This window comes from Aulonocara sp. 'chitande type north' Nkhata Bay, linkage group LG20, assembly GCF_057382095.1.
Source record: "Aulonocara sp. 'chitande type north' Nkhata Bay isolate Kocher_YH1m ecotype deep benthic linkage group LG20, A_spYH_male_GT1.1, whole genome shotgun sequence".
Lineage (NCBI taxonomy): Eukaryota > Metazoa > Chordata > Actinopteri > Cichliformes > Cichlidae > Aulonocara > Aulonocara sp. 'chitande type north' Nkhata Bay.
In genome coordinates this window covers 23,212,857-23,232,417 of record NC_141363.1, presented here as the reverse complement: position 1 = coordinate 23,232,417, position 19,561 = coordinate 23,212,857, and the positions used below count along the sequence as shown (strand labels likewise).

Here is a 19,561-nt window from a genome sequence, read left to right as displayed (position 1 = left end):
ACAAAGCGCTGTCATAGAGAATTACATGGTATTTGGCAATATTGAATCTGTTTCAATTTCAACAATTGACAGAGTACTCAAGAAGAATGAAATCCACATGAAGCAATTGTATAAAGTGCCATTTGAACGAAACAGTGACAGGGTGAAGGAGATCCGTCACCAGTATGTGCAGGTAAAGCTGGTCTTCTATGTTCTGCACTGCAAACTGTTTTACAGTACTTCGTAGTTTCATGCAGTACACTTGCAATTATTTTTGCAATGGGAAACACTGAAATTATAAACTGTCATAGTGGAAACATGACAATGCCATTTTACTATCTTGTTCATAAAGATGGTGTCAAGACTTTTCATTTTGACAGTTTCATTGACATGGATACTTGCTTTTGAGGTATGGATAATCAATTCTGTGCATGTGACGTGCTTTTGCAGGCTATCCACTAGGTTTTGCAGTTTGCACTAATTGTTTTGGGAAATGCACTAACTGCTGTGCAAATGTTAATGGTGTTCTGAGGAACGCACCAAAGCGACTGAGAAAAACTGTATTTTAGGGTCTACCTTAGAATAGAAAGCACCTTGAGGCGACTGTTGTTGTGATTTAGTGCTGTATAAATAATATTGAACTGATACCTACCAATAGCACTCTTGTCAGTCTTTATCATTAATGCTATTTAAATCATTAAAGAAAATTTCTACTTCTGATCCAGAACACAACTGCAAATAGATTTTTAATGTTCACTCTTGATATGGAAAGTAGGAGATGTACCTTTGTAACACGAGTGTTGCAGCTTCTGGTCACTAGGGGCTTCAGGTGTTCTTCCCAGGATAACAGAATTGAGATTCTCCTTGAATTATACAATTTATGCTATTTTCTGTATTTCTTCCAAGTCTTTTTGTCTCTTTCCCTTTTTTCCTAAAACACTTTTTAACATTAGAATAAATGTGACTTTATGTTGTTAAGTTGCTTTTCAACAGTCTTTGGTCATTTTGTCTTCTCAGCATTTTACCAGCTGTTTATTATAATGGTGCAGTTTAGATTTAAGACGAGTGAGTATTCACGTCCTGTCTTTCATTGTTATCGTGTTAAGTATGAGTCAGTGTTAACTTTCACAACTCCTTTGTGTTTCACTGTAATCAGCAGCAAAAACACATCTGCGTCTTTTGTGTTGATGATGACAGAATTTTCATTTGGGAGAAAACAGCCTTTGGAAAAGATACTACAGTCCTGTTTTTGATCAATAAGCATCTTATATCTATATATATATATATCCGTATATATCTGTGTATATATCCGTGTATATATCCGTGTATATATCCGTGTGTACGTGTGTGTACATATCTGTAGATAGATAGATAGATAGATAGATAGATAGATAGATAGGGTATATTTGCTTAGACTGTTGTCCCCAGAACCCAAAACCCAGACAAGCAGCAGAAAATGGATGGATGATCAAAACACTTAAGGAGTTTTGGCCTTTCCACCCTTACAATTATAGAGATTTTGATAAGAAATCAAAATTTTAAGCTAGAAGAAATCATTTTTGATCAAATAAAAAGAATAGTAACATGGAAAAAACAGCAGGCGTGTTACTCATTTTTCAAGGTTTCCTTAAACAAAATAAAACACATGCTGTGATATCGCTGGGCTTCCTGATGCCCAGCTGATGAACAGTTTGAAACCAAACATTAAAGAATCAGTTGCTGCAGTGAGCAGATTTGACCTGAAGGAGGCAGCACTGTGACAAAGACTAACTGATTGAGGAGGACGGGGAGCAAAGGAGGGTGGGAGGGACTTTATTGTCCTAATCTGGACACTGATGGAGGCAGAAGAGGAAACATCAAACCTGTGACCTTTCTGAGAAAGAGGGACACACACACACACACACACACACACACACACACACATACACACATGCATGCAAGCGTGTCACGTGGCCACATGCTGATGGTAAATACTACTTGAGTGTATGATCTGAAATGGACACACAAACACACACAGACCTCACGCACGCACAGCTATTGTCAGGGTAACTACTCCATGGTGACTGGAGGGCTTAACGATCGTCCAGTTACCTAGGTAACAGGAGACAAAGATGGGGCATTTATCTTTTGAGTTTCTTTTTTTTTCTTGTCCTGATCTCTCTCTTTCTCTCTGAAATTCAAACTCCTCCTTGTCTTTTAAACCAAACCACAAAGCTTTCCTAAAACTCACCAGGTAGGTTTTGGTGCCTGAACTTTACCAGCAAGTGAAAACCAAAGTAAAAGAGCAAATGCTTGCAAAGTGAAGCAAATACCTTCACGTTGCAAATAACAGGACATGAACTGTGGTCTTCTGGCTGTAAAGTCTGTGACTTTCTCTGTTACCACCGTTTCAGCCTCCAAGTGTGGACTTTGTTGTGCTTAAAAGGGCAACATTGCCTCTCAGGGTAAGCGAGACATGTTAAGCCAATAATACTATGGGTTCAGGCAAAATAGCTACTTAGTCAGGCAAAGGGAAAATATCTTTTTAAAAATAACTCCACTTGCAAAATTTACACACATTTATTTCAGATTTTCTAGGTTGCTCTACATTTGGCTCGATCTGCAGGTGATATACATTTTGCATGAGCTTATTCACATGGCTGCTAGAGGTCACATAACTTTCAAATGTAATAAGGTTTCATAATATCATCTGAAATTAGCATTTTAAAATTAGTTAGAACAACAATGACTAAAACTCTCATTTTCCTTTGGTAGCAAAATAAAAGGATGGAGGAACTTTGTGGCCCTTTGGGAGCCCTTAGAGGAAGAGCAATGTTCGGCACTTTGAAGTTGGTTTCATTTATTGGCCTTTGATTCTTTGTGTTTTAATTTTCTTTTCCAGTATCAAACAGTCAGAAGCATTGATATTCAACACCTGTAGGCTTCAATGCTGACAACAGAACTGCAAATAATGGCTGCTAGTGCCACACAGGACAATCTGAGTATTACAGAAACTACCGACTTACTACGATTTCCTCATACAGCCATATCTACAGTTTACAAAGAATGGTCCACAAATGGGAAAACATCCAGTGAGCAGTAGATCTGCGGATGAAAATCCCTTGTTGATGCCAGAGATCAGAGGAAAATGGCCAGGCTGCTTCTAGCTGATAGGAAGACAACAGTAACTCAGTTACTTTGGGATACGTTGTCTGCAACTACTTGTTGCAACCAACGTACCCTAAAGAGCATGCTGGAGGCACATGTTGAACCTTGAAACAGATGGGATACAGCGGCAGAAGACCACAGCAGATGTCAGCCCTGTCAGCTAAGAACAGCAGCGTGAGGCTACAGTTTGTCTGTTTTGATTTCCGTTCCAACATTCAGAAACTAAGGTCAAAATCTGGATAAACTCCCTCATGGTGGAATGATTTTGTTGTTATTTGCTTTGTTCTTACATACTTTGGGCCCCTTAGTAACAGTTTAGTTGAAATACTCCAGCCGATCTGTGTATCGTCGCTGATCATGTCCATCCCTTTGTGCCTATCGGCAGTGATAAGAAACATTTGGAGTCGCAGCACGGCACAGTCAAACTCACAGAGAGAGTCCCACCAAGTGGTCCGAAGCAGAGAGCCGTGACTTCCGCAGAAGGTCCTACACCCCCCAAACAACAAAAGTTGGACTGTGGTGCAAAACCAGTAAGTGATGAAGAATTGAAGAAGTTGGTCGCGCAGTATATTGTAGAAGAAATGCTACCTATAAACACTGTTGACTCGCCCTCGTTTGGTGCCATAATAAAAAAGATCCCTACTTCTGTTAATGCCGAGCTGCCTCATCGAACGACTTTTACTTCTTACTTGGAGAAGGAGTTTACAGAAATGGAGAGAAATTTGAAGGCCGCACTGAATGAGATTGACTTTGTTTCAACTACCGCGGATATTTGGACTGCTAACAACAGAAGCTATATGGGAGTAACGCTCCACTGGATGAGTAGAACCACATTAGAGCGCCACAAGGTTGCATTAGCATGTAGGCGAATTTGTGGTAGGCACACGTATGATGTCATTGGTACAGAAATCGAAAACATTCACTCCTCTTGTGGATTACTCAACAAAGTAGTTGCAACAGTTACTGATAATGGATCCAACTTTGTTAAGGCGTTTCAAGTTTATCATCCTGTCCGATGATGAGACGGAGGAGGAAGAGTCCACCCCCAAAGACGATGATGTCACTTTTTCTGATCTGTCAGAAATCCTCTCGGCTGAGAATGAAAGTGATGGTCAGCTGTCTCTTCCCCGCACCGCAGGTGTGCTTCGTATAGGAGCAGCACAGCAAAATGCACAGCTCTTTGGACCAAATCGAGTAGATCTACACTTGCATCAGAAACAGTGGAAGAAATCAGCAAAAGAAAGCTCCTAATGCCAACATCCACAAGCTGGAATTCCTTTTTTGATGCTGTAAAGAGAATTGCAGAAACCCCCATGGGTGAGCTGAATACTCTGTGCACAAAGCTAGGACTGAAGTGCTTCAAAGATCAAGAATACCAGTTCCTGCATGAGTACTGCATGGCCATGAAACCTCTGACTGCAGCACTGGACATTTTACAAGGAGAACCAGGCTGTGAAAGATGACCTCTCCAGGATGACTGCGGGCCTTCCAGATGCCATTGTACAGGTACGCTCCATCTTGAAATTAGTCAAATTGTTTGCTTCATACAATTCACAAACATGGAACAGAATATTAATTATCATTGAAAAATAAGATTAAAACAATTAAAATGTTACTGATCTCATATTAGGCATGGTTTGCAAATAATTCAATAACATAATAAATTGTAGGCATAAAAATATCGATTATGTTTTTTAGGCTATTCAGACTCGTTTCGCCGGTGTGCTGGACGACAAAGATGCCCTTCTCGCAGCTGCCAGTTGTCCAAAATTCAAACTCCGATGGCTGAGAGATGCAGGAAGGAGGGAGCGAGTAAAACATCTTCTGACAGCAGAGTGTTGCACCACTGCTCCTCTGGCAAAAACCCTGCCAGTGTGCCCAGTGCTACTACATCTAGCAGCCAAGGTGAGATGGACTTTTTCACTTTTGAGGCAGAGCCAGAGGAGGAGACCTATTCTGCAGAAAAAGAAGTCATGGACTACCTGATGTCAGGCTACGACCTTCAGATTCTGCATACGTTTTCAAGCATAAAGACAATTTTTTAAAAGTATAACACTCCAACCCCATCAAATGCTCCTGTGGAGCGACTGTTTAGTCTGGGAGGTTTGGTGCTCACGCCTAAAAGAAATCGACTTTCTGACAAAAGGTTTGAGAAGCTTCTGTTAATGAGGTACAACCACTGGTTTACTCGCTCCAGTCTGTTGCCCCCATAACATGCGATGACAACATATACTGAAAAAAAGAGAATGGGGAATCCAATTTAAATAACTATTTACAAGTAATTGAATTAAGTTTATCAAAGTCCCTTAATAAACTTATTAAAGTTTTCAAGTTGATTAACTTAAATCAATTACTTACAAGGAAGTAAAGCAATTTAAGTTAGTCCAAAGTTACAAAAGCGGACAATAGTGCTTACATGTGGATGGTATAAAAAGTATCTTAAGGGAAGTCAAGAAAGACTCTTTGTTTGTTTGTTTGTTTTTTAATAAAAAGTATTTATGTTAAATGAAGTAACAAGACTGTCTTTATTTTCATACAAACAAGTATTTCTGTCAGGAAGTTCAACTTCAAATGTCAGCAGATATATTGTTGACATTACTGTTAAAATACACTTCCAATAAAGTGAGTATTGGCAAAACCGGTTGATGTTTTTATGTTGAGGCAGTGGGGAGTGTTATTGGCAGCTTCTGAAAGTAACTAATAAAGTAACTAGTAATCTAACTTAGTTACTTTAAAAATAAAGTAATCGGTAAAGAAACGAAGTTACTTTTGAAAGGAGTAATCAGTAGTCCGTAATATCTTACTTTTTCAAAGTAACTGTGGCAACACTGCCTATCGGACGGCTGCAGGATTCTAGCAGGTAACACAATGTCTCAAACCTCAAATCCTCTCAGACTGGTTTCTTGTACTTGGCAGAGCATTCACGGGACTCAAACGGCCTCCACCAAACAGTCACCAGATATGAATTCAATAGAGCATTTGGGATTTCTCATGTGATCATGTCAATATGGAACATATCCTCTGCAGAATGACTTCAGCACCTTGTTAAATCCATGCCATGAAGAATCCAGGACGTTCTCATGGCAAATAAGTGGCTCAGTGTAACTAATGAAATGCTGCTTAGTGTATATTCAGCATTACCTGTACCTTATCGAGCAGCAGTTTCAAGGATTTCAAAATAACAGTCCAATATAAGCAGTAAGGCGGCACGGTGGCACGGTGGTTAGCACTATTGCCGCACAGCAAGATGGTCCTGAGTTCAATTCCACCATCAGGCCGGGGTCTTTCTGTGTGGAGTTTGCATGTTCTCCCCGTGTTTGCGTACTCCGGCTTCCTCCCACCGCCCAAAGACACCCAGCTTGTGGGGATAGGTTAATTGGATAATCCAAATTGCCATTAGGTGTGAATGTGAGTGCGAATGGTTGTCTGTCCCTGTGTGTTGGCCCTGCGACAGACTGGCGAACTATCCAGGGTGTACCCCGCCTCTCGCCCTATGAAAGCTGGGATAGGCTCCAGCGCCCCCTGCGACCCTGAAAAGGATAAGCTGAAGCGAATGGATGGATGGATATGAGCAATAACCACAAAATTGCCTCGTGTGCCCTCACAAGTTTGTGAGTGAAATAAAAACTCACATCTGCATGGATTCAACTCCTCTTGATGTTTTCTCTGTCTTTCACACACACACAGACGCACACGCACACACACACACACATCAATCATACAGCTGTAATCTTCAAACCTTAAAATGTTTTGGCACTGCATCAATGGTATATCTCTGAAAGACTGTGTGTCTTTGTGTGTGTGAGCTTGTGCATCGGGTGCAATCCACGTAAATGTGTTCATGTACATCTGTGTGAATGTTTGTGCGAGCGAAATCAAAGGAGCGGCATCCTTAAAAGACCCAACATTTCACAAACATGAAGTCTGACGCAAGAAGAGAAGAAAAAAAAGCGGCAAAAATTGCATGAAGGATGAGACGAGAGGAAGAGGAAGGAAAAAAGGATGAAAGAGAGAAGGATGAAATGGATGATGGTGGAGATTCAGATAAAAGAGGACAACAATTTAAAGTAGGAGGAAGGTGGGAGGGTAGCTGAAGAGCAAGAAAGTAAGGGGAGTGGGCAGATAGATGAGGACCGACAGGAAGGAGCAGTGAATTAAGTCGTAAGGTGGCAAGGTAAAAAACAAGGTCAATGACAGAGAGAGGGTAAGAGGACAAGAAGAGAGAAAGAATGAAGGAAATAAATCAGTAAAGATAGGAGGTGAAGGAGAAAGGTACAAGGGTTAAAACAGTATAGAAAAATCACTAATAGGGTGGATAGAGGAGGTTGGAAGAACATAAGAAGAGGAATTAAAAGGAAAAAATGAATAAAAACAGAAAGAAGAATTATGGACATGTAGAAAACTGAAAACAGAGAAGTAGAAACTAGACAGAAATGAGTAAAGAAGGCAAGGAGTTTACAAGGTGAAATAAGAGATCAAACGAACAAGAAGTATTAAGAATACTCATCTATGTACACAATATGTTTTCTTCTAAGTAAATAAAAAGAAGAAAAAGATAAGAAAAAACAGACAACAAAGAAAATAAAAAAGACACAAACAGTTTGGTCGCCGGTCCTCCAGAGATGCCAAACAAATAAACAACAAATCCTCGGGATGTAGGGATGCCGATGCGAGAGAGATGGAGAGATCAAAGTACGTCTTTCCTCCTCGAGAGGAGTAGAGCCGAGAGGAAATGAGAGAAAGAAGGCGGGACCATTCGGGAGAATGAGGTTGGTGGAGCGCCAGCTTCGCTTTCAGCTCCGCCTCACTCTGGAAAATCCCCGTTAGACGATTAAAGACTGAGCTCCGTTTGCAACTTATTTAATGCAAGGAAACAGGTTTGAAATAAGACTTTGGAAATGTGGTGCAGCATTTATTGTGTCTGTAAGAATGTTTATAATAAACAATCAAATATTTTACTTTCATTTCTTTGGCTTCTCTGCTCTCTGTTCTTTACATTGTGTTGGAATTTCAAGAGGTTTTCAGTCAAATTTATGTAGAAATAACTTTGAGGTTCACAGTCTTGTGTACCAATCAGTCACACATGCCCCTAAATATAACACAGTTTAAATCTAATAAATAAAATATAATGCTGTTATGTGTCTACGCAGTCAAGCACAGGTAGTTACAAACTCAGTAAGTCAACGTAGGGTTTCTCAATCATGTAAAAGTGGCAGAGAAACAGAGAAAGTCTCAGCAGAACGGCTGATCTTACAAAGGTAAAGCTACAAACATATAACACAGGTTGAACGCATCGCAGTTGCAGCAGATTGTGAGTTTGTGTGAGAGCAAAGCATGAATGTGTGTGTCCTTTGCATTGGTCAGTCACACGTGTAAAGCCTGGCTATTCAAAGGCAGAAAGGAAAGCAGCTGAGAATACTGACTGTTAATGGACTTTGTAAGTTTCACAGCTCATTAAGACATGAGAGGATTTGACAGAAGACAGTTTTAGCCTCATTCTTTCAGCTGCAGCATCTGTGTGGTTTAATGCTCAGAAAACAAGTCTAAAGAACAACTATTTTTTTAAATCAAATGCGTCAGCTTCTTTTTCTTTTGGCTCGCCTCTTTATGGGTTGCCATGGCAGATCCTCTGTCACACCACACCTCTGCAGTTCATCCATGAATCTTCTCTGTGGTCTTCCTCTTTTCCTCCTACCTGGCAGCTTCCTATTCATCATCCTTTATCCAGTATATGCACCGTCTCTAAACCATACTTAGGTCTCACTATCATCTTGTAAACTTACCCTTTCACTACAAATCCCCCCTGACACTCGTCTCCACCCACTCCACCCAGCCTGCACTCTCTTCTTCACCTCTCTTTGCGACTGTCTGTTGCTTTGTATGGTTGGCCTCAGGTATTTAAACCTCCACTGCTTGCAGGTTCACAGTTACACCTGTCTCCCTGTCCTTTACACACATATTCTGTTTTGCTTTTGTTCCTCCACTCTCCAGAGCATACCTCCACCTCTCTCTTCTCTAGTCTCTCAATCAACACTCTTAAAGCAAACATTGTAGGAGTAGGAGTACTACGATAACAGATGCAGAGTTTATATGTGCAAATATGATAAAAGTACTGCAAAAAAGTACATATAGGTCCACTGTGTATCAAGACTTACATAACAATCGAACCGTTGTACATTTATCACTAATGCTCATCGAGGGAAGACTTCACATGCTTGTAAAAAACGATGAGGTCCTCCAGAACTAGTGACGCTATTTTCCAGAGAAGTGATTGGGCAGTAGATGATTTCGTACCTGCTCTAGAACATAATCTGGCCCTGAGCAGGTTAGGTCTGCACCAGAAGTTAGCACGGTAATGTACACTGAGCTGCAGATCTATGTAAAATCTTGAGTTTATTATATTTTGAGCAAATATAGATGTAACCTGTAAAGGGAGACGAGAAAAAGAGACACAAGCACACACGGGGAGCTTATTTTGCTGGCCGTTCAGCCATGTTTACTACAGTATTGTTCCCATCTACAGTTATCAGCACAGCTTGTTGAGTTCTTTTTTAACATCGTCATAGATATTTTCACCACTGGTTTATTTTCTGCTCGTTCACTCGGAGGATGTTTAAGCAGCATTATCAAAAAAAAAACTAAGAGCACATCCTTACAGACATACTGTACATACGACACATACAAACCAAAGCACACGTACTCATACACGCACGTCTTAGAATAGCATCACTCTGATATATACAGATATAGAGAATGAGTAAAAAAAACAAGAAAAAAAAGAAAAACTATTTTCAGTTTTTACATCTCAATATAAGAGTCATACCAAAGACATGGCCACCAAGTGAGTAAACAATAGATAAATAGATATAAAACAAATACAAAAATAAATAAACATAAATACTTGCATTAATTGATAAAAGATGATTTGAGTTTTTTAACTCACTGTTTACTTTTAAACATGTTTTTTTGTTCAAGTCTATATATAATCAGCGCACCACTATTAACTGATAATTTTACCTCAACAACAAAGTACTGGTTCATTACCCAATCGGAGAACGCGAAAGCCCGCCCCTCAGCCCCGTGACTGGGTGGTTGACGTATGTATCGTCTGTACATTAGCCGTTAACATCATGTTCGACATGACATGATCACGTGTGACACAGAGTCACTGTTTTCAGCACCATTAACATCGCCATGACTGTCACCATTGTACCAACATCCACAACTTCAGGTAGGACACAGCACTGTCCAGATAAGAAAACTGTAATTATCAAGACTTTTTGTGTTGTTGTTTTTTCTTTTTTTTCTTTAAAATTTGCTTTCCTGAATTTTTCGGACCACCAACGGCTGTGGTGTTAAAAACACGTAACAGTTTTTTAGCATACCTGCAAACCTTGTTAGCATCAGAGCACTGCTTTACTTGCTTTAAACTGGCTACTACACATATCCCTACGACGCCTTCGAGGACTTGTTGTTTGCAGTGGAATTTTAGGGGTGAGGTTGCAGAGCCCCTCAAGTTTAGTTGTATGACACTTTCACATTAGCATATTATGGTGGCTCTCGTGCACATGTGACTTCAAGGGCTCTGGGGAAATTGGCAGAACCATAGACTGCATATGAAAGATGGACGTGGAAGTCTGCATTCATTCTAAAGCAGCCGACCGAAGCGAAGTGCTTGGACCAGTTTCCCATAAGACAGATCTACCGTGGCTCGGGACCTCAGGTCGCAAAAGGCAAAGATGACGACAGCCATTCATTTTTTATACACAGTCTTATAGTCGCAGCACATCCACAAGATCCAAACAAACATTGTGTGGTAGTGAAGTATGAGTAGCAGCAGATTAAACAGACCACAGCAAAAGCTTAGAGAAACTGGGTGTGCTAGAGGATGTTATTCAGGTACTGGCCAGGGATGATTTGGCTCTTATTTGTCTAATACAGGATATGTAACCACAAAGTACATCATTAACCATGATTGCTAAAAAGCAAGTATATAAGCTGCTCGTAGCGATTTGCTCTACCAACTGACCTAAAGTACACAAGAGACTGTAATTTTTCCTACGCTTATTCCTGCAAGACATTACAATAAACTTGTGTACAATCGGCATACAGTTGAATTGAAGCCACACTGGAAACAGAAGCAGGAAGAAACTCCAAAAGTAAAGGGCACACTGCTCCTGTCTACTTGTAATCTAATTACAAGTTATGTTTTCCGGATATAATCTGTCAGGTGAGCTTTTTGAAGGACTACAGTCTAAATGTTGGCACAAATTCGTGGCTGTTTAATGTGGTATTTACTGTGACATTTGTGCCATACAAGTAGTTTTTTGTGCTTGTGGCTGTTAGCCATAAATATAGATCCCCTGAAGACTTGTCAAACCAGAGCAAGTGCACAAACATCTATGGGGTTTATGTTTCAAATACAAATGCTTGTATTTGGTGTGAAGTTGACGAATCACGTGTTCGTTAGACTCTGATGAAGACTTAAAGTCAACACATATTGTCTGACTTTGCCAGAAAGCTTGTAGAATAAATCATCGTTGTACTTGAAAACAGAGTGCCTTGGTTTTGTTTTGTTTTGTGCCATCCCCAGTCAATATCTAGCATCACTTCATAAATTGTATTATTATTATTTTAAAGATCTTCCAATTCCAAGTCCTAAGGTTAATAAATCAGTTAAACTGGCATCATGAGCAGCTAGTCTTCATCACTGCATGGTGCACTAAATGCATTTTGAAAAGCGCTTTCATCAACATACTTCTTAATATGCATCTGGGTCACATAATGTAATGTTTTCTACATCAGCTATCCTTAAAATAAAACCACAGCATAGGTTGAAGTATTTCTGGGATGGCCATAAAGATCAGATCACCTTAAATGCACAGACTAACCCTAAAGGCTTTTAAGTAAAAGGAGAAAGAACGTCTTTGAAAAGAACTTCAAAGAGAGGCTGCCGGAGAGAAAGCTGTTGTGTAAAATGCAAGAGGACAAATGCTGGCTTTGATGCAACTATTTTATATTGCATCAAAGCATATTATATTTCCTTTTAACTGTTCTTCCTTTGGGTGGTGTTGCTGACCCTGCGTGATTCTTTCAGCATCCAGCAGCTTCTAATTAATATCAACACATCCACACCTGGGAGCAGCAGCATTTAAACTTCGACCTCTGAAGCTGCTTACTGATCAGCTCTGCTGGATATGTTCAAGGTGTATCTTCCTGCTGCAGGTCATCGCAACAAGAGTTTAAAGGTGCAAAGAGAATTTCTATGCCAATCTGCTTTTCCTTTCTATTCAACAAACGTACTGCAAATCTATCAGCCTTTGGGGGCAGGGGTACATAAGGATATCCAGAGCAGCAGCTAATGGATATCTGAGCCAGGATTTCCTGCTCTGTCCAGAAGTCTTTGTTTACTATTGCAGATTAATTTTAGAACTGATTGTTTTGAGATTGCATTTGCCAAAATTCAATCCCTTATTTGGTCTATGGACAGACTGTTTACCTGTATGCAACCAAGGCCCTGTGCTAATTTAATAGAAGACCAACAGGACTACAAATTGACTACAAACAGAAAACAAAAGCATCTGCTTCCAGATTTCAGATTCTTCTTATTCTTATGCAGACATCAGTCTGAATTCAAATCTTCAGAAATCTTTAAATCAAAGACCTGATTGTGGATTTATTTTGTAAACAGCGCCACCTTTCACTCGACCCTTGCCAACATCTTGTTTCTGAGAAGAAACGGCACCTAATGCTGACTAGCTAGCTTAATAAAACATGAAGGTGCTTTGCATCTTTAATTGTTCGTATTCAGTTTGCTTTGAGCAAATGTCTGTTATTCACTGTTAAATGTATTCAGCAAAGTAGTGTTGATACCGTAAAGAGTAATTTCTCACTGTTTTCTTTGAAAAATGTTGTTTGTGGAAACCTTCATATTCTACATGTTACGAGTTCTGAAAAACTTTGGATGAGATTTAGAATTTCACAAGAAAATGAAGCTTTTTCACTCAAAAGTCATTCGTCTAACTACAGCTTATTATAACAGCTTATATCTGACATCTGTATTTATTCAACTGTACATCACAGGCCTGTTTGTGGTGAGTTACAGCATGCCATATGGTGGGAGCCATGGCAGAAGTTGCCCACTTTCACATCCTCACATTTAGTCCTGATTTATTTTTTCCAGACGAGTCCTTTCTCGTGTCGGGCATTGACAGCGCAGCTGGGATGTAAACAGGGAGACTTTTGCTATGGCTGCTATCATAACACATATGGATGAGTGAATATATCACATGTAGATGTCAGGCCTACATTTCCATCATCGTGGTCGCATGAGATCGGAGCCAAGCGTACAAGATTACGTTTCTTTTGGGACACGACTGACGGATGGTTGTGAGGGACATGCAACCTTTTGGTGTCATAATTGGACACAAATTAGCAAATATTGTTGTGTTTTATTCTTGCTAAAAGAAATGCACGACTTTATATGCATGTGTTCTTCCATGTTACTGTGATTCTCAAAGTATGAAACATAACAAGTTCGCAATGAGTTGGTGATTGCGATGTTAAAAAATGTCTATTTTTTGGATGCAAAGCAAGATATCTTTGTTACCAAATGTCTGACGAAGGACTGGAAAATGACTTTTTTCAAGTTAAGTCCCGACTTTACAAAACCAAATCACACCGAACCAAACTGATTGCATGTCCCATGCATTTCTAGTTTCCTAAACATTCCTCGGAAAGTCTCTGTTGTCTTTCTTGGGTCAAAGGCTCAAGTTCATGCAGCCGACCGCTTCTCAATTATCTCAAACTTCACAACTTAATTTCTTGCAAATTATTTTACTTCTTGTACTGACCGTGCAGGATAAAACAAAATCTAACACACCTTGGTCCCAGGATGAGGGATATTTTCCTTCCCTCAAAACTTTTAGAAAAAAAAATTCGAAGATTATCCCAGTTCAGCATTACTCCGCTGACTTCCCATGGCTCATTCAGGCTACTTACTCCCGGACTGCTTTGGTCCCAGATTGCGCTTCACATTTTACAATCAAGTTTTGACAGCCTCTCAAAGAGCTGCCCGACACACAGCATCTTCTTTTCGTGCTTCTCTTGGCGTAGATAGTCCTGGGATGAGAACTGATCTCAGGCTGAGCCTTGGTCCCAGACTGCGTTTATAAGTTTAAAAGCCACTGTTGGCTTAAACAGTTGTCTCATATTCCAATACCTCTTTGCTGCCCATCATGCTGCTCCTGTACTGTATCCGGGGGCTGATGCCTGATGTGGTCTCCAGAAGCAGAATGGTCTTGCGCAGACGTCGATCGATAAAGTGCGCATCCCATGCTGGGTATCGCTTTCTCGGGAGGTCGATCCGGATCACGGGTCCCTCATGTGCACGAGATGACGAGGAGGTCCTGTGAAGGAGTGCAGGAGAGGAGGATGGGGAGGGACGTACCTGGAAGACAGGCAGGCAACTGTCTCTGTCCCTCTCCCTGTCCCTTTCTCGCTCCCCGGGAACTGGCTCCCCTGTGTCTTTAGTCCTGGGCAGAGTCCTTGGAGGACTGGTAATGACTATATCCGTTTGGGATCCTTGTGATGGAGTAAGGCAAGCATCAATCACTCCCGCCACCCCTCCTGAACCTACCACGCCCTCGTCAACACATCCTCCCCACTGTGAGCCTAGAACAGGCCCATCTGGGTGCAGCCAGCAGTAGTACACCAACATGAAGAAGGTTCCCAGGGCAAAGCTGCAGGCCACCAGACATACAACCACCAGGGCAGAAGAATCGGCCGTTTGTGGGTCACGGTAGGTGTACCAGGCGGCAGTCAGCGCCACGTTCTCAGCCAGTGTCACAGAGTAGTAGACAGTCATACGGAAACGGCTGGGGCCCTCTTTGACATTGAACCAGCAGAAGATGTAAATGATGCCCACCACCATGTTGTAGATGATCTCCTCCCACTTGGACATGCAGAAGTCAGTCTCACCTTGGATAATCCAAAAGGTCATGACACACCTGGAAAGACAACACAACAATACAGCTAGTCTCGACAACAATGCGCATGGGCCTTATAATAAGATATGATATACAGATTCTTTTGCAAAATTTCAATCAGGTTGTAATAGTATTTTATAACTTTGCACTCTTTGAAAAGGAAAATAGATTAGCCCAGAACATGCTTCAGAACGCCAACAAAGTGGCATAAAATGTTTCTATGTCAAAAGATTATTTTAGGACCCTACAGTCAGCTGTTAGAAAGCTAATGCTAGCCTATGTGTTAATAAGCTACTGTAGATAACAGATGTACATAAGGAATCTGCAAACATAACACATTTCTTAACTTATAGACACTGACATTTGCAGTCAGTTTTGTAGGAACTGAGTTTCAGTTTATTTGTCTTTATTGCCCAAGTTTTAAAATTGAAGACAGTCATGATTCCCACTGGAAGATTGCTAAAGATGCTTGTGATCCCTCACATTTTTCCTCTAGTTCTCCCAGCAGTACCAATTATGAAATCATACAAAACATAAGAATCTAGAAGACTGGCATGAGCTTCAGTGCTCTCCAGATAATGCCCCAGTCAAACAGCCCTAGAGACCATCTGGCAACCACTGGTCACAAGAGATATATAGTGCAGCCATGAAAACTTTGTTGCAACTAGCAGGTTGCCATTGTTGTCAGTAAACACCAACTGGTCAGCAAACAATTGTGAACTACTCGCATGCAGTAGTGTCTGAAAAATGTGCCACAAACTGGAAACAGAGACTGTTCGCCTTCAAAATAATTTTGAAATCTGTTGGTTGCACAACTTTTACTTTCAAGAGGAACATTTACTGTCTCTATTTTCCATCAAACGTTTTCTAGTTTTACAACAGTTCTGAGAGTAAATGGCAAATGTTTGCAGACATGATGATGTCCTCCATGCAAACTACAGGTAAAGCACCCTATTTGAAACCATTTTCACAACTGCCAACAAACTCCAGCAACCACTCACAAACTGGTTGCCGATTAGTCTCTAGGTCTGCATAGCTGAGGGCTTAGCGACCTTTTTGGCGAGCTTCTCTGTTTTCTCTGTTTACAAGTTTACGAGTGGCAAATACTTGTAATTCTAATGACCAACTAACCTTCAATTAGCATCACTGTCAGGATATACTTTGTTTATAGAACCAGTATTGGAAAGGCTCAAAATCACCAGAGCTGTCAAAATACTAATGAGATATTTTTGGACTGTTTTTTACTGTAAACTTTGTTTGTGAGGCCAATAGAAGTGAAATTAACTCAGCTGTTGACATAATTTAACAGAAATCCACAGAATTTTGTCTTTGCCTTAGAATTGCAAATTACTGTATCCAAGTGATGCGAGCGAACAACATGCCAGATTTATTTAAGCCTGCAACAGCTGATTTTCTGGACAAGCTTGCAGCTGTTACCGAGCACTATTTTGTTTCATTTGAGCGATTTCTCCATTGTCCACAAACCAGTGTCTGACATCACAGAGGCTGTGTTCATCTATTAAATAAAATCTGCGCACTTCACAAACATCTGAGGGAAATTAAAGGTCTCTTCAAAAGCTGACTGCTTCTCAGTGTACACCAGCTAATTGCAAACTCTGACTGCATGCTGTTTGGTGCTGAGCAGGATGTGAAGAGAGGATATTTAAAGCTTTGTTACTGAGAAAAGCTGTGAGAACAATCACAGTATGAGAGCAGTAAAAATGAACCAGTAAAGTCGTGAGCTGAACAGCCAAACAATGCGATGCAGCTCGCAACAACGCCCCGAAAACCGAGGGAGTTGCACATTCAGGTGATAGTGCTCTGTAGGGTCTTCACCACAAGTAGCACCTTTCACATTGTGCCATTGTTTTCACATTTGATTTATATCAGTAATATAAAAATATTGATTATAGCTGCCTTGAGTACAGGAAGTCACAAATGAACACTAAGACAAAGGGGCAATACAAGACAGATAACATAAATCTCTCAGTTGTGCCTCAAAGTACATCCCTAAACACAAAGCGATGATATCAGGCAATCCATTTCTAGAGAATTTAATGAATGCTCCCGGCACAGAATATCACATCTAAGCCATTTAAAGTAGAGCGAACACATACAGGAATGCCCGAATGCAAATCATCGCTGGGCATGAGATAAAACGTTAAGACTGACCTTCTCCCTATAGAAGGCTACATTCTTTCAGCACCAATTTGCTAAACCTGCTGTATGAATAATTACAATTAACACTGAAAGTATTTTATAAATTAGGCCCTGCTAAATGTCCCTGCTTGGGGGAAGAACCTGTAAAGTGTGTAGGAAGCTGTTTTCTGCGATTTAACAAGCAAGAACGAGCAGATTAAAAAGGTTTATGTATAAAGGGAATATATTTACCAAACTTGCTCTTTATATATTGTATTACTTGACTTTCTTTAGTTTGATTTTTGTCTACCTGCTGTTGGAATGCAAGTTGACTAATATTACTGGAACAGAGTATAGATTTCTCTCTATAACAAAAAAAATGCAGCAGGTGTCTAATTCTTCCCATTTGGGGTCCAGATTCTTAACATCAGGTCACATATGGCGCACCAGTGGCTGACGATGAATATGCCGAAGTAGAGCTGGAAGACGGAGGCGAAGAGAGCAAAGGCCACGGTCCTCGCCCCAATCGTGAAGAAGTGCCACAGCATCTGGGCGATCACGGCCTTGTAGGACATGGGCAGCTTGTCGTCACGGGAGTCACGGAGGACCTTCTGGTAGGAGGCGATCATCCAGGCCAGTGAGACCAAGGAGGCCGAGGCAGATAGACCTGGACAGAGGGGGGGAAACATAAGAGGACTATAGTTATTAACTTGACTGAATAGCTCATAATAAACAACACCAGTGATATTGTTAAATAGAATTATAAAGCTACCCGAGCAGGGAGATTACATGCTGCAGAGTGGTAGAAAAGAGAAAAAAACCCTAAAAGTGGCATTTTAATTTTGACCTTGGAAAGAGAAACTTTAAACTGCATCTTAAATTTGGATGTCGCAGTGTGTAGATTGTGGGGTGTGCGGATGCAGAAAAGAGTTTGAGATGTCAAATAAAAGGTGAGCCGTTTATCAGGCTGATTTCAGAATCCAAACAAAATCAAAAACGCAAGCAAATTGAAATCCAATAGTCACAGGAGCATCCCGGGACTAACACGAGGAGCCTCAGACAGCCAAAGTACGCTGACTAAACAGATGACGCAACAAAGGGAAGCCCGAGGCTGCACGCAGAAGGCTGATGGGGGTCTGAACACAGGAGGGTAACGAGACAGCTGAACATAATCAAGAGGCATGATGTACAACTCACATCGAGATGCAGCTAACTAGCAAAGGAGAGTAACACTAACCAGAATATCAACAACTGACGAGAAATTAACAGATTGAAGCATGAACACCAAACAAGGCAAAGAAAGGACAACAACAAACACAAACAACTAAACGGCGAGAGGAGGCTAGAATCACACAACTAAAAGGCTTCACTACACTGGACTAAGAAACACAGACAGCACAAGATCAACTTACAACAAAGGATCAAAATCACTATCAGGGATTCTTCAATGTTAAATTGCCCCGTGTGGCTCAGTAATGTGGTCAGGTAATTGTAAGATGATTTATTGCTTGTATTATGAAATGTCTGAGATGTGGTCCGTGAGTTCTGTAACTAAGAAAAAATGTACTTGATAAAAATGTGCCTTCTTTTCTTATCAAGGTCTTCTTTTAGTAATGCTGCTGTATTAGGCGTCTGCTTGGGAGTCCAATTTTGAAAGCACACTGAATCTCTCCCGGTGGGTCAAGAGTCAGATCAAATAACTTCCAGCTTTTAACTTGAATTTAAGTTTAGGGGAGAAAAACAAAGTCCCAGCGATCCAAATTGTCAAACGTGGAGACCCAAGACTGCGGCTACAAGCACTCAGCTTTGGTGTGAGTTCGTGGTGCGCACTCTTGTGAATGTAAATGTAATGATGCTCGTCAGTGACCTGCTAAGCAGTGAGGAAAAATGCAGTTTAGTCTATGTGGAGCAGCCAACTTCTCATCACCAGTACTGATCCTTGAGATCTTTGGTGAAATCAGAGATAATCACATAGATGTGCTGAAAACAATGAGCCGTCTACAGACAGCTGCACTGTTTAAACTGATCCGGAGGAGCACAACCAGAAGACCTCACAGGGGAGGTTGCCCTTTTTAAATCAGGTATGGTTTTGCCTTTTTTTAGTTGGAGTCACAAAGCTTTAGTCCCAGCTTTAATCCTTCAGGTGGGAATACATGTGAAGTACTAAGAACCATCTCACCCTACAGTAGTATGGCTTTCGTTTTTTGAACATGCTCCTACAGTTTTCTCTTTTTTCCACGCTTGTTCCCCGAGCTTAAAATGTGTTTATTTATTTCCCGCCGTGCTGAGTGGAGGCCTGCTGGAGCATT

At 40.8% G+C, this 19,561-nt stretch overlaps 1 protein-coding gene and 1 pseudogene across 1 annotated transcript in view; one reads left to right on the top strand and one right to left on the bottom strand.

The window, feature by feature from the left end:
* Positions 1-4,095: 4,095 nt before the first annotated feature.
* Positions 4,096-5,339, top strand: LOC147305613 (uncharacterized; annotated as a pseudogene).
* Positions 5,340-9,458: 4,119 nt separating this feature from the next.
* Positions 9,459-19,561, bottom strand: part of xkr7b (XK, Kell blood group complex subunit-related family, member 7b) — a 119,666-nt gene continuing 109,563 nt past the window's right edge. Inside the window, exons 3-4 of the mRNA XM_086277821.1 lie at positions 17,700-17,919; positions 9,459-15,134 (exon numbers count right to left, since the gene is read on the bottom strand). Coding sequence (XP_086133947.1) covers positions 14,321-15,134; positions 17,700-17,919 — 1,034 coding nt within the window. The 3' untranslated portion in view covers positions 9,459-14,320. The remainder of the gene's footprint in view (positions 15,135-17,699; positions 17,920-19,561) is intronic.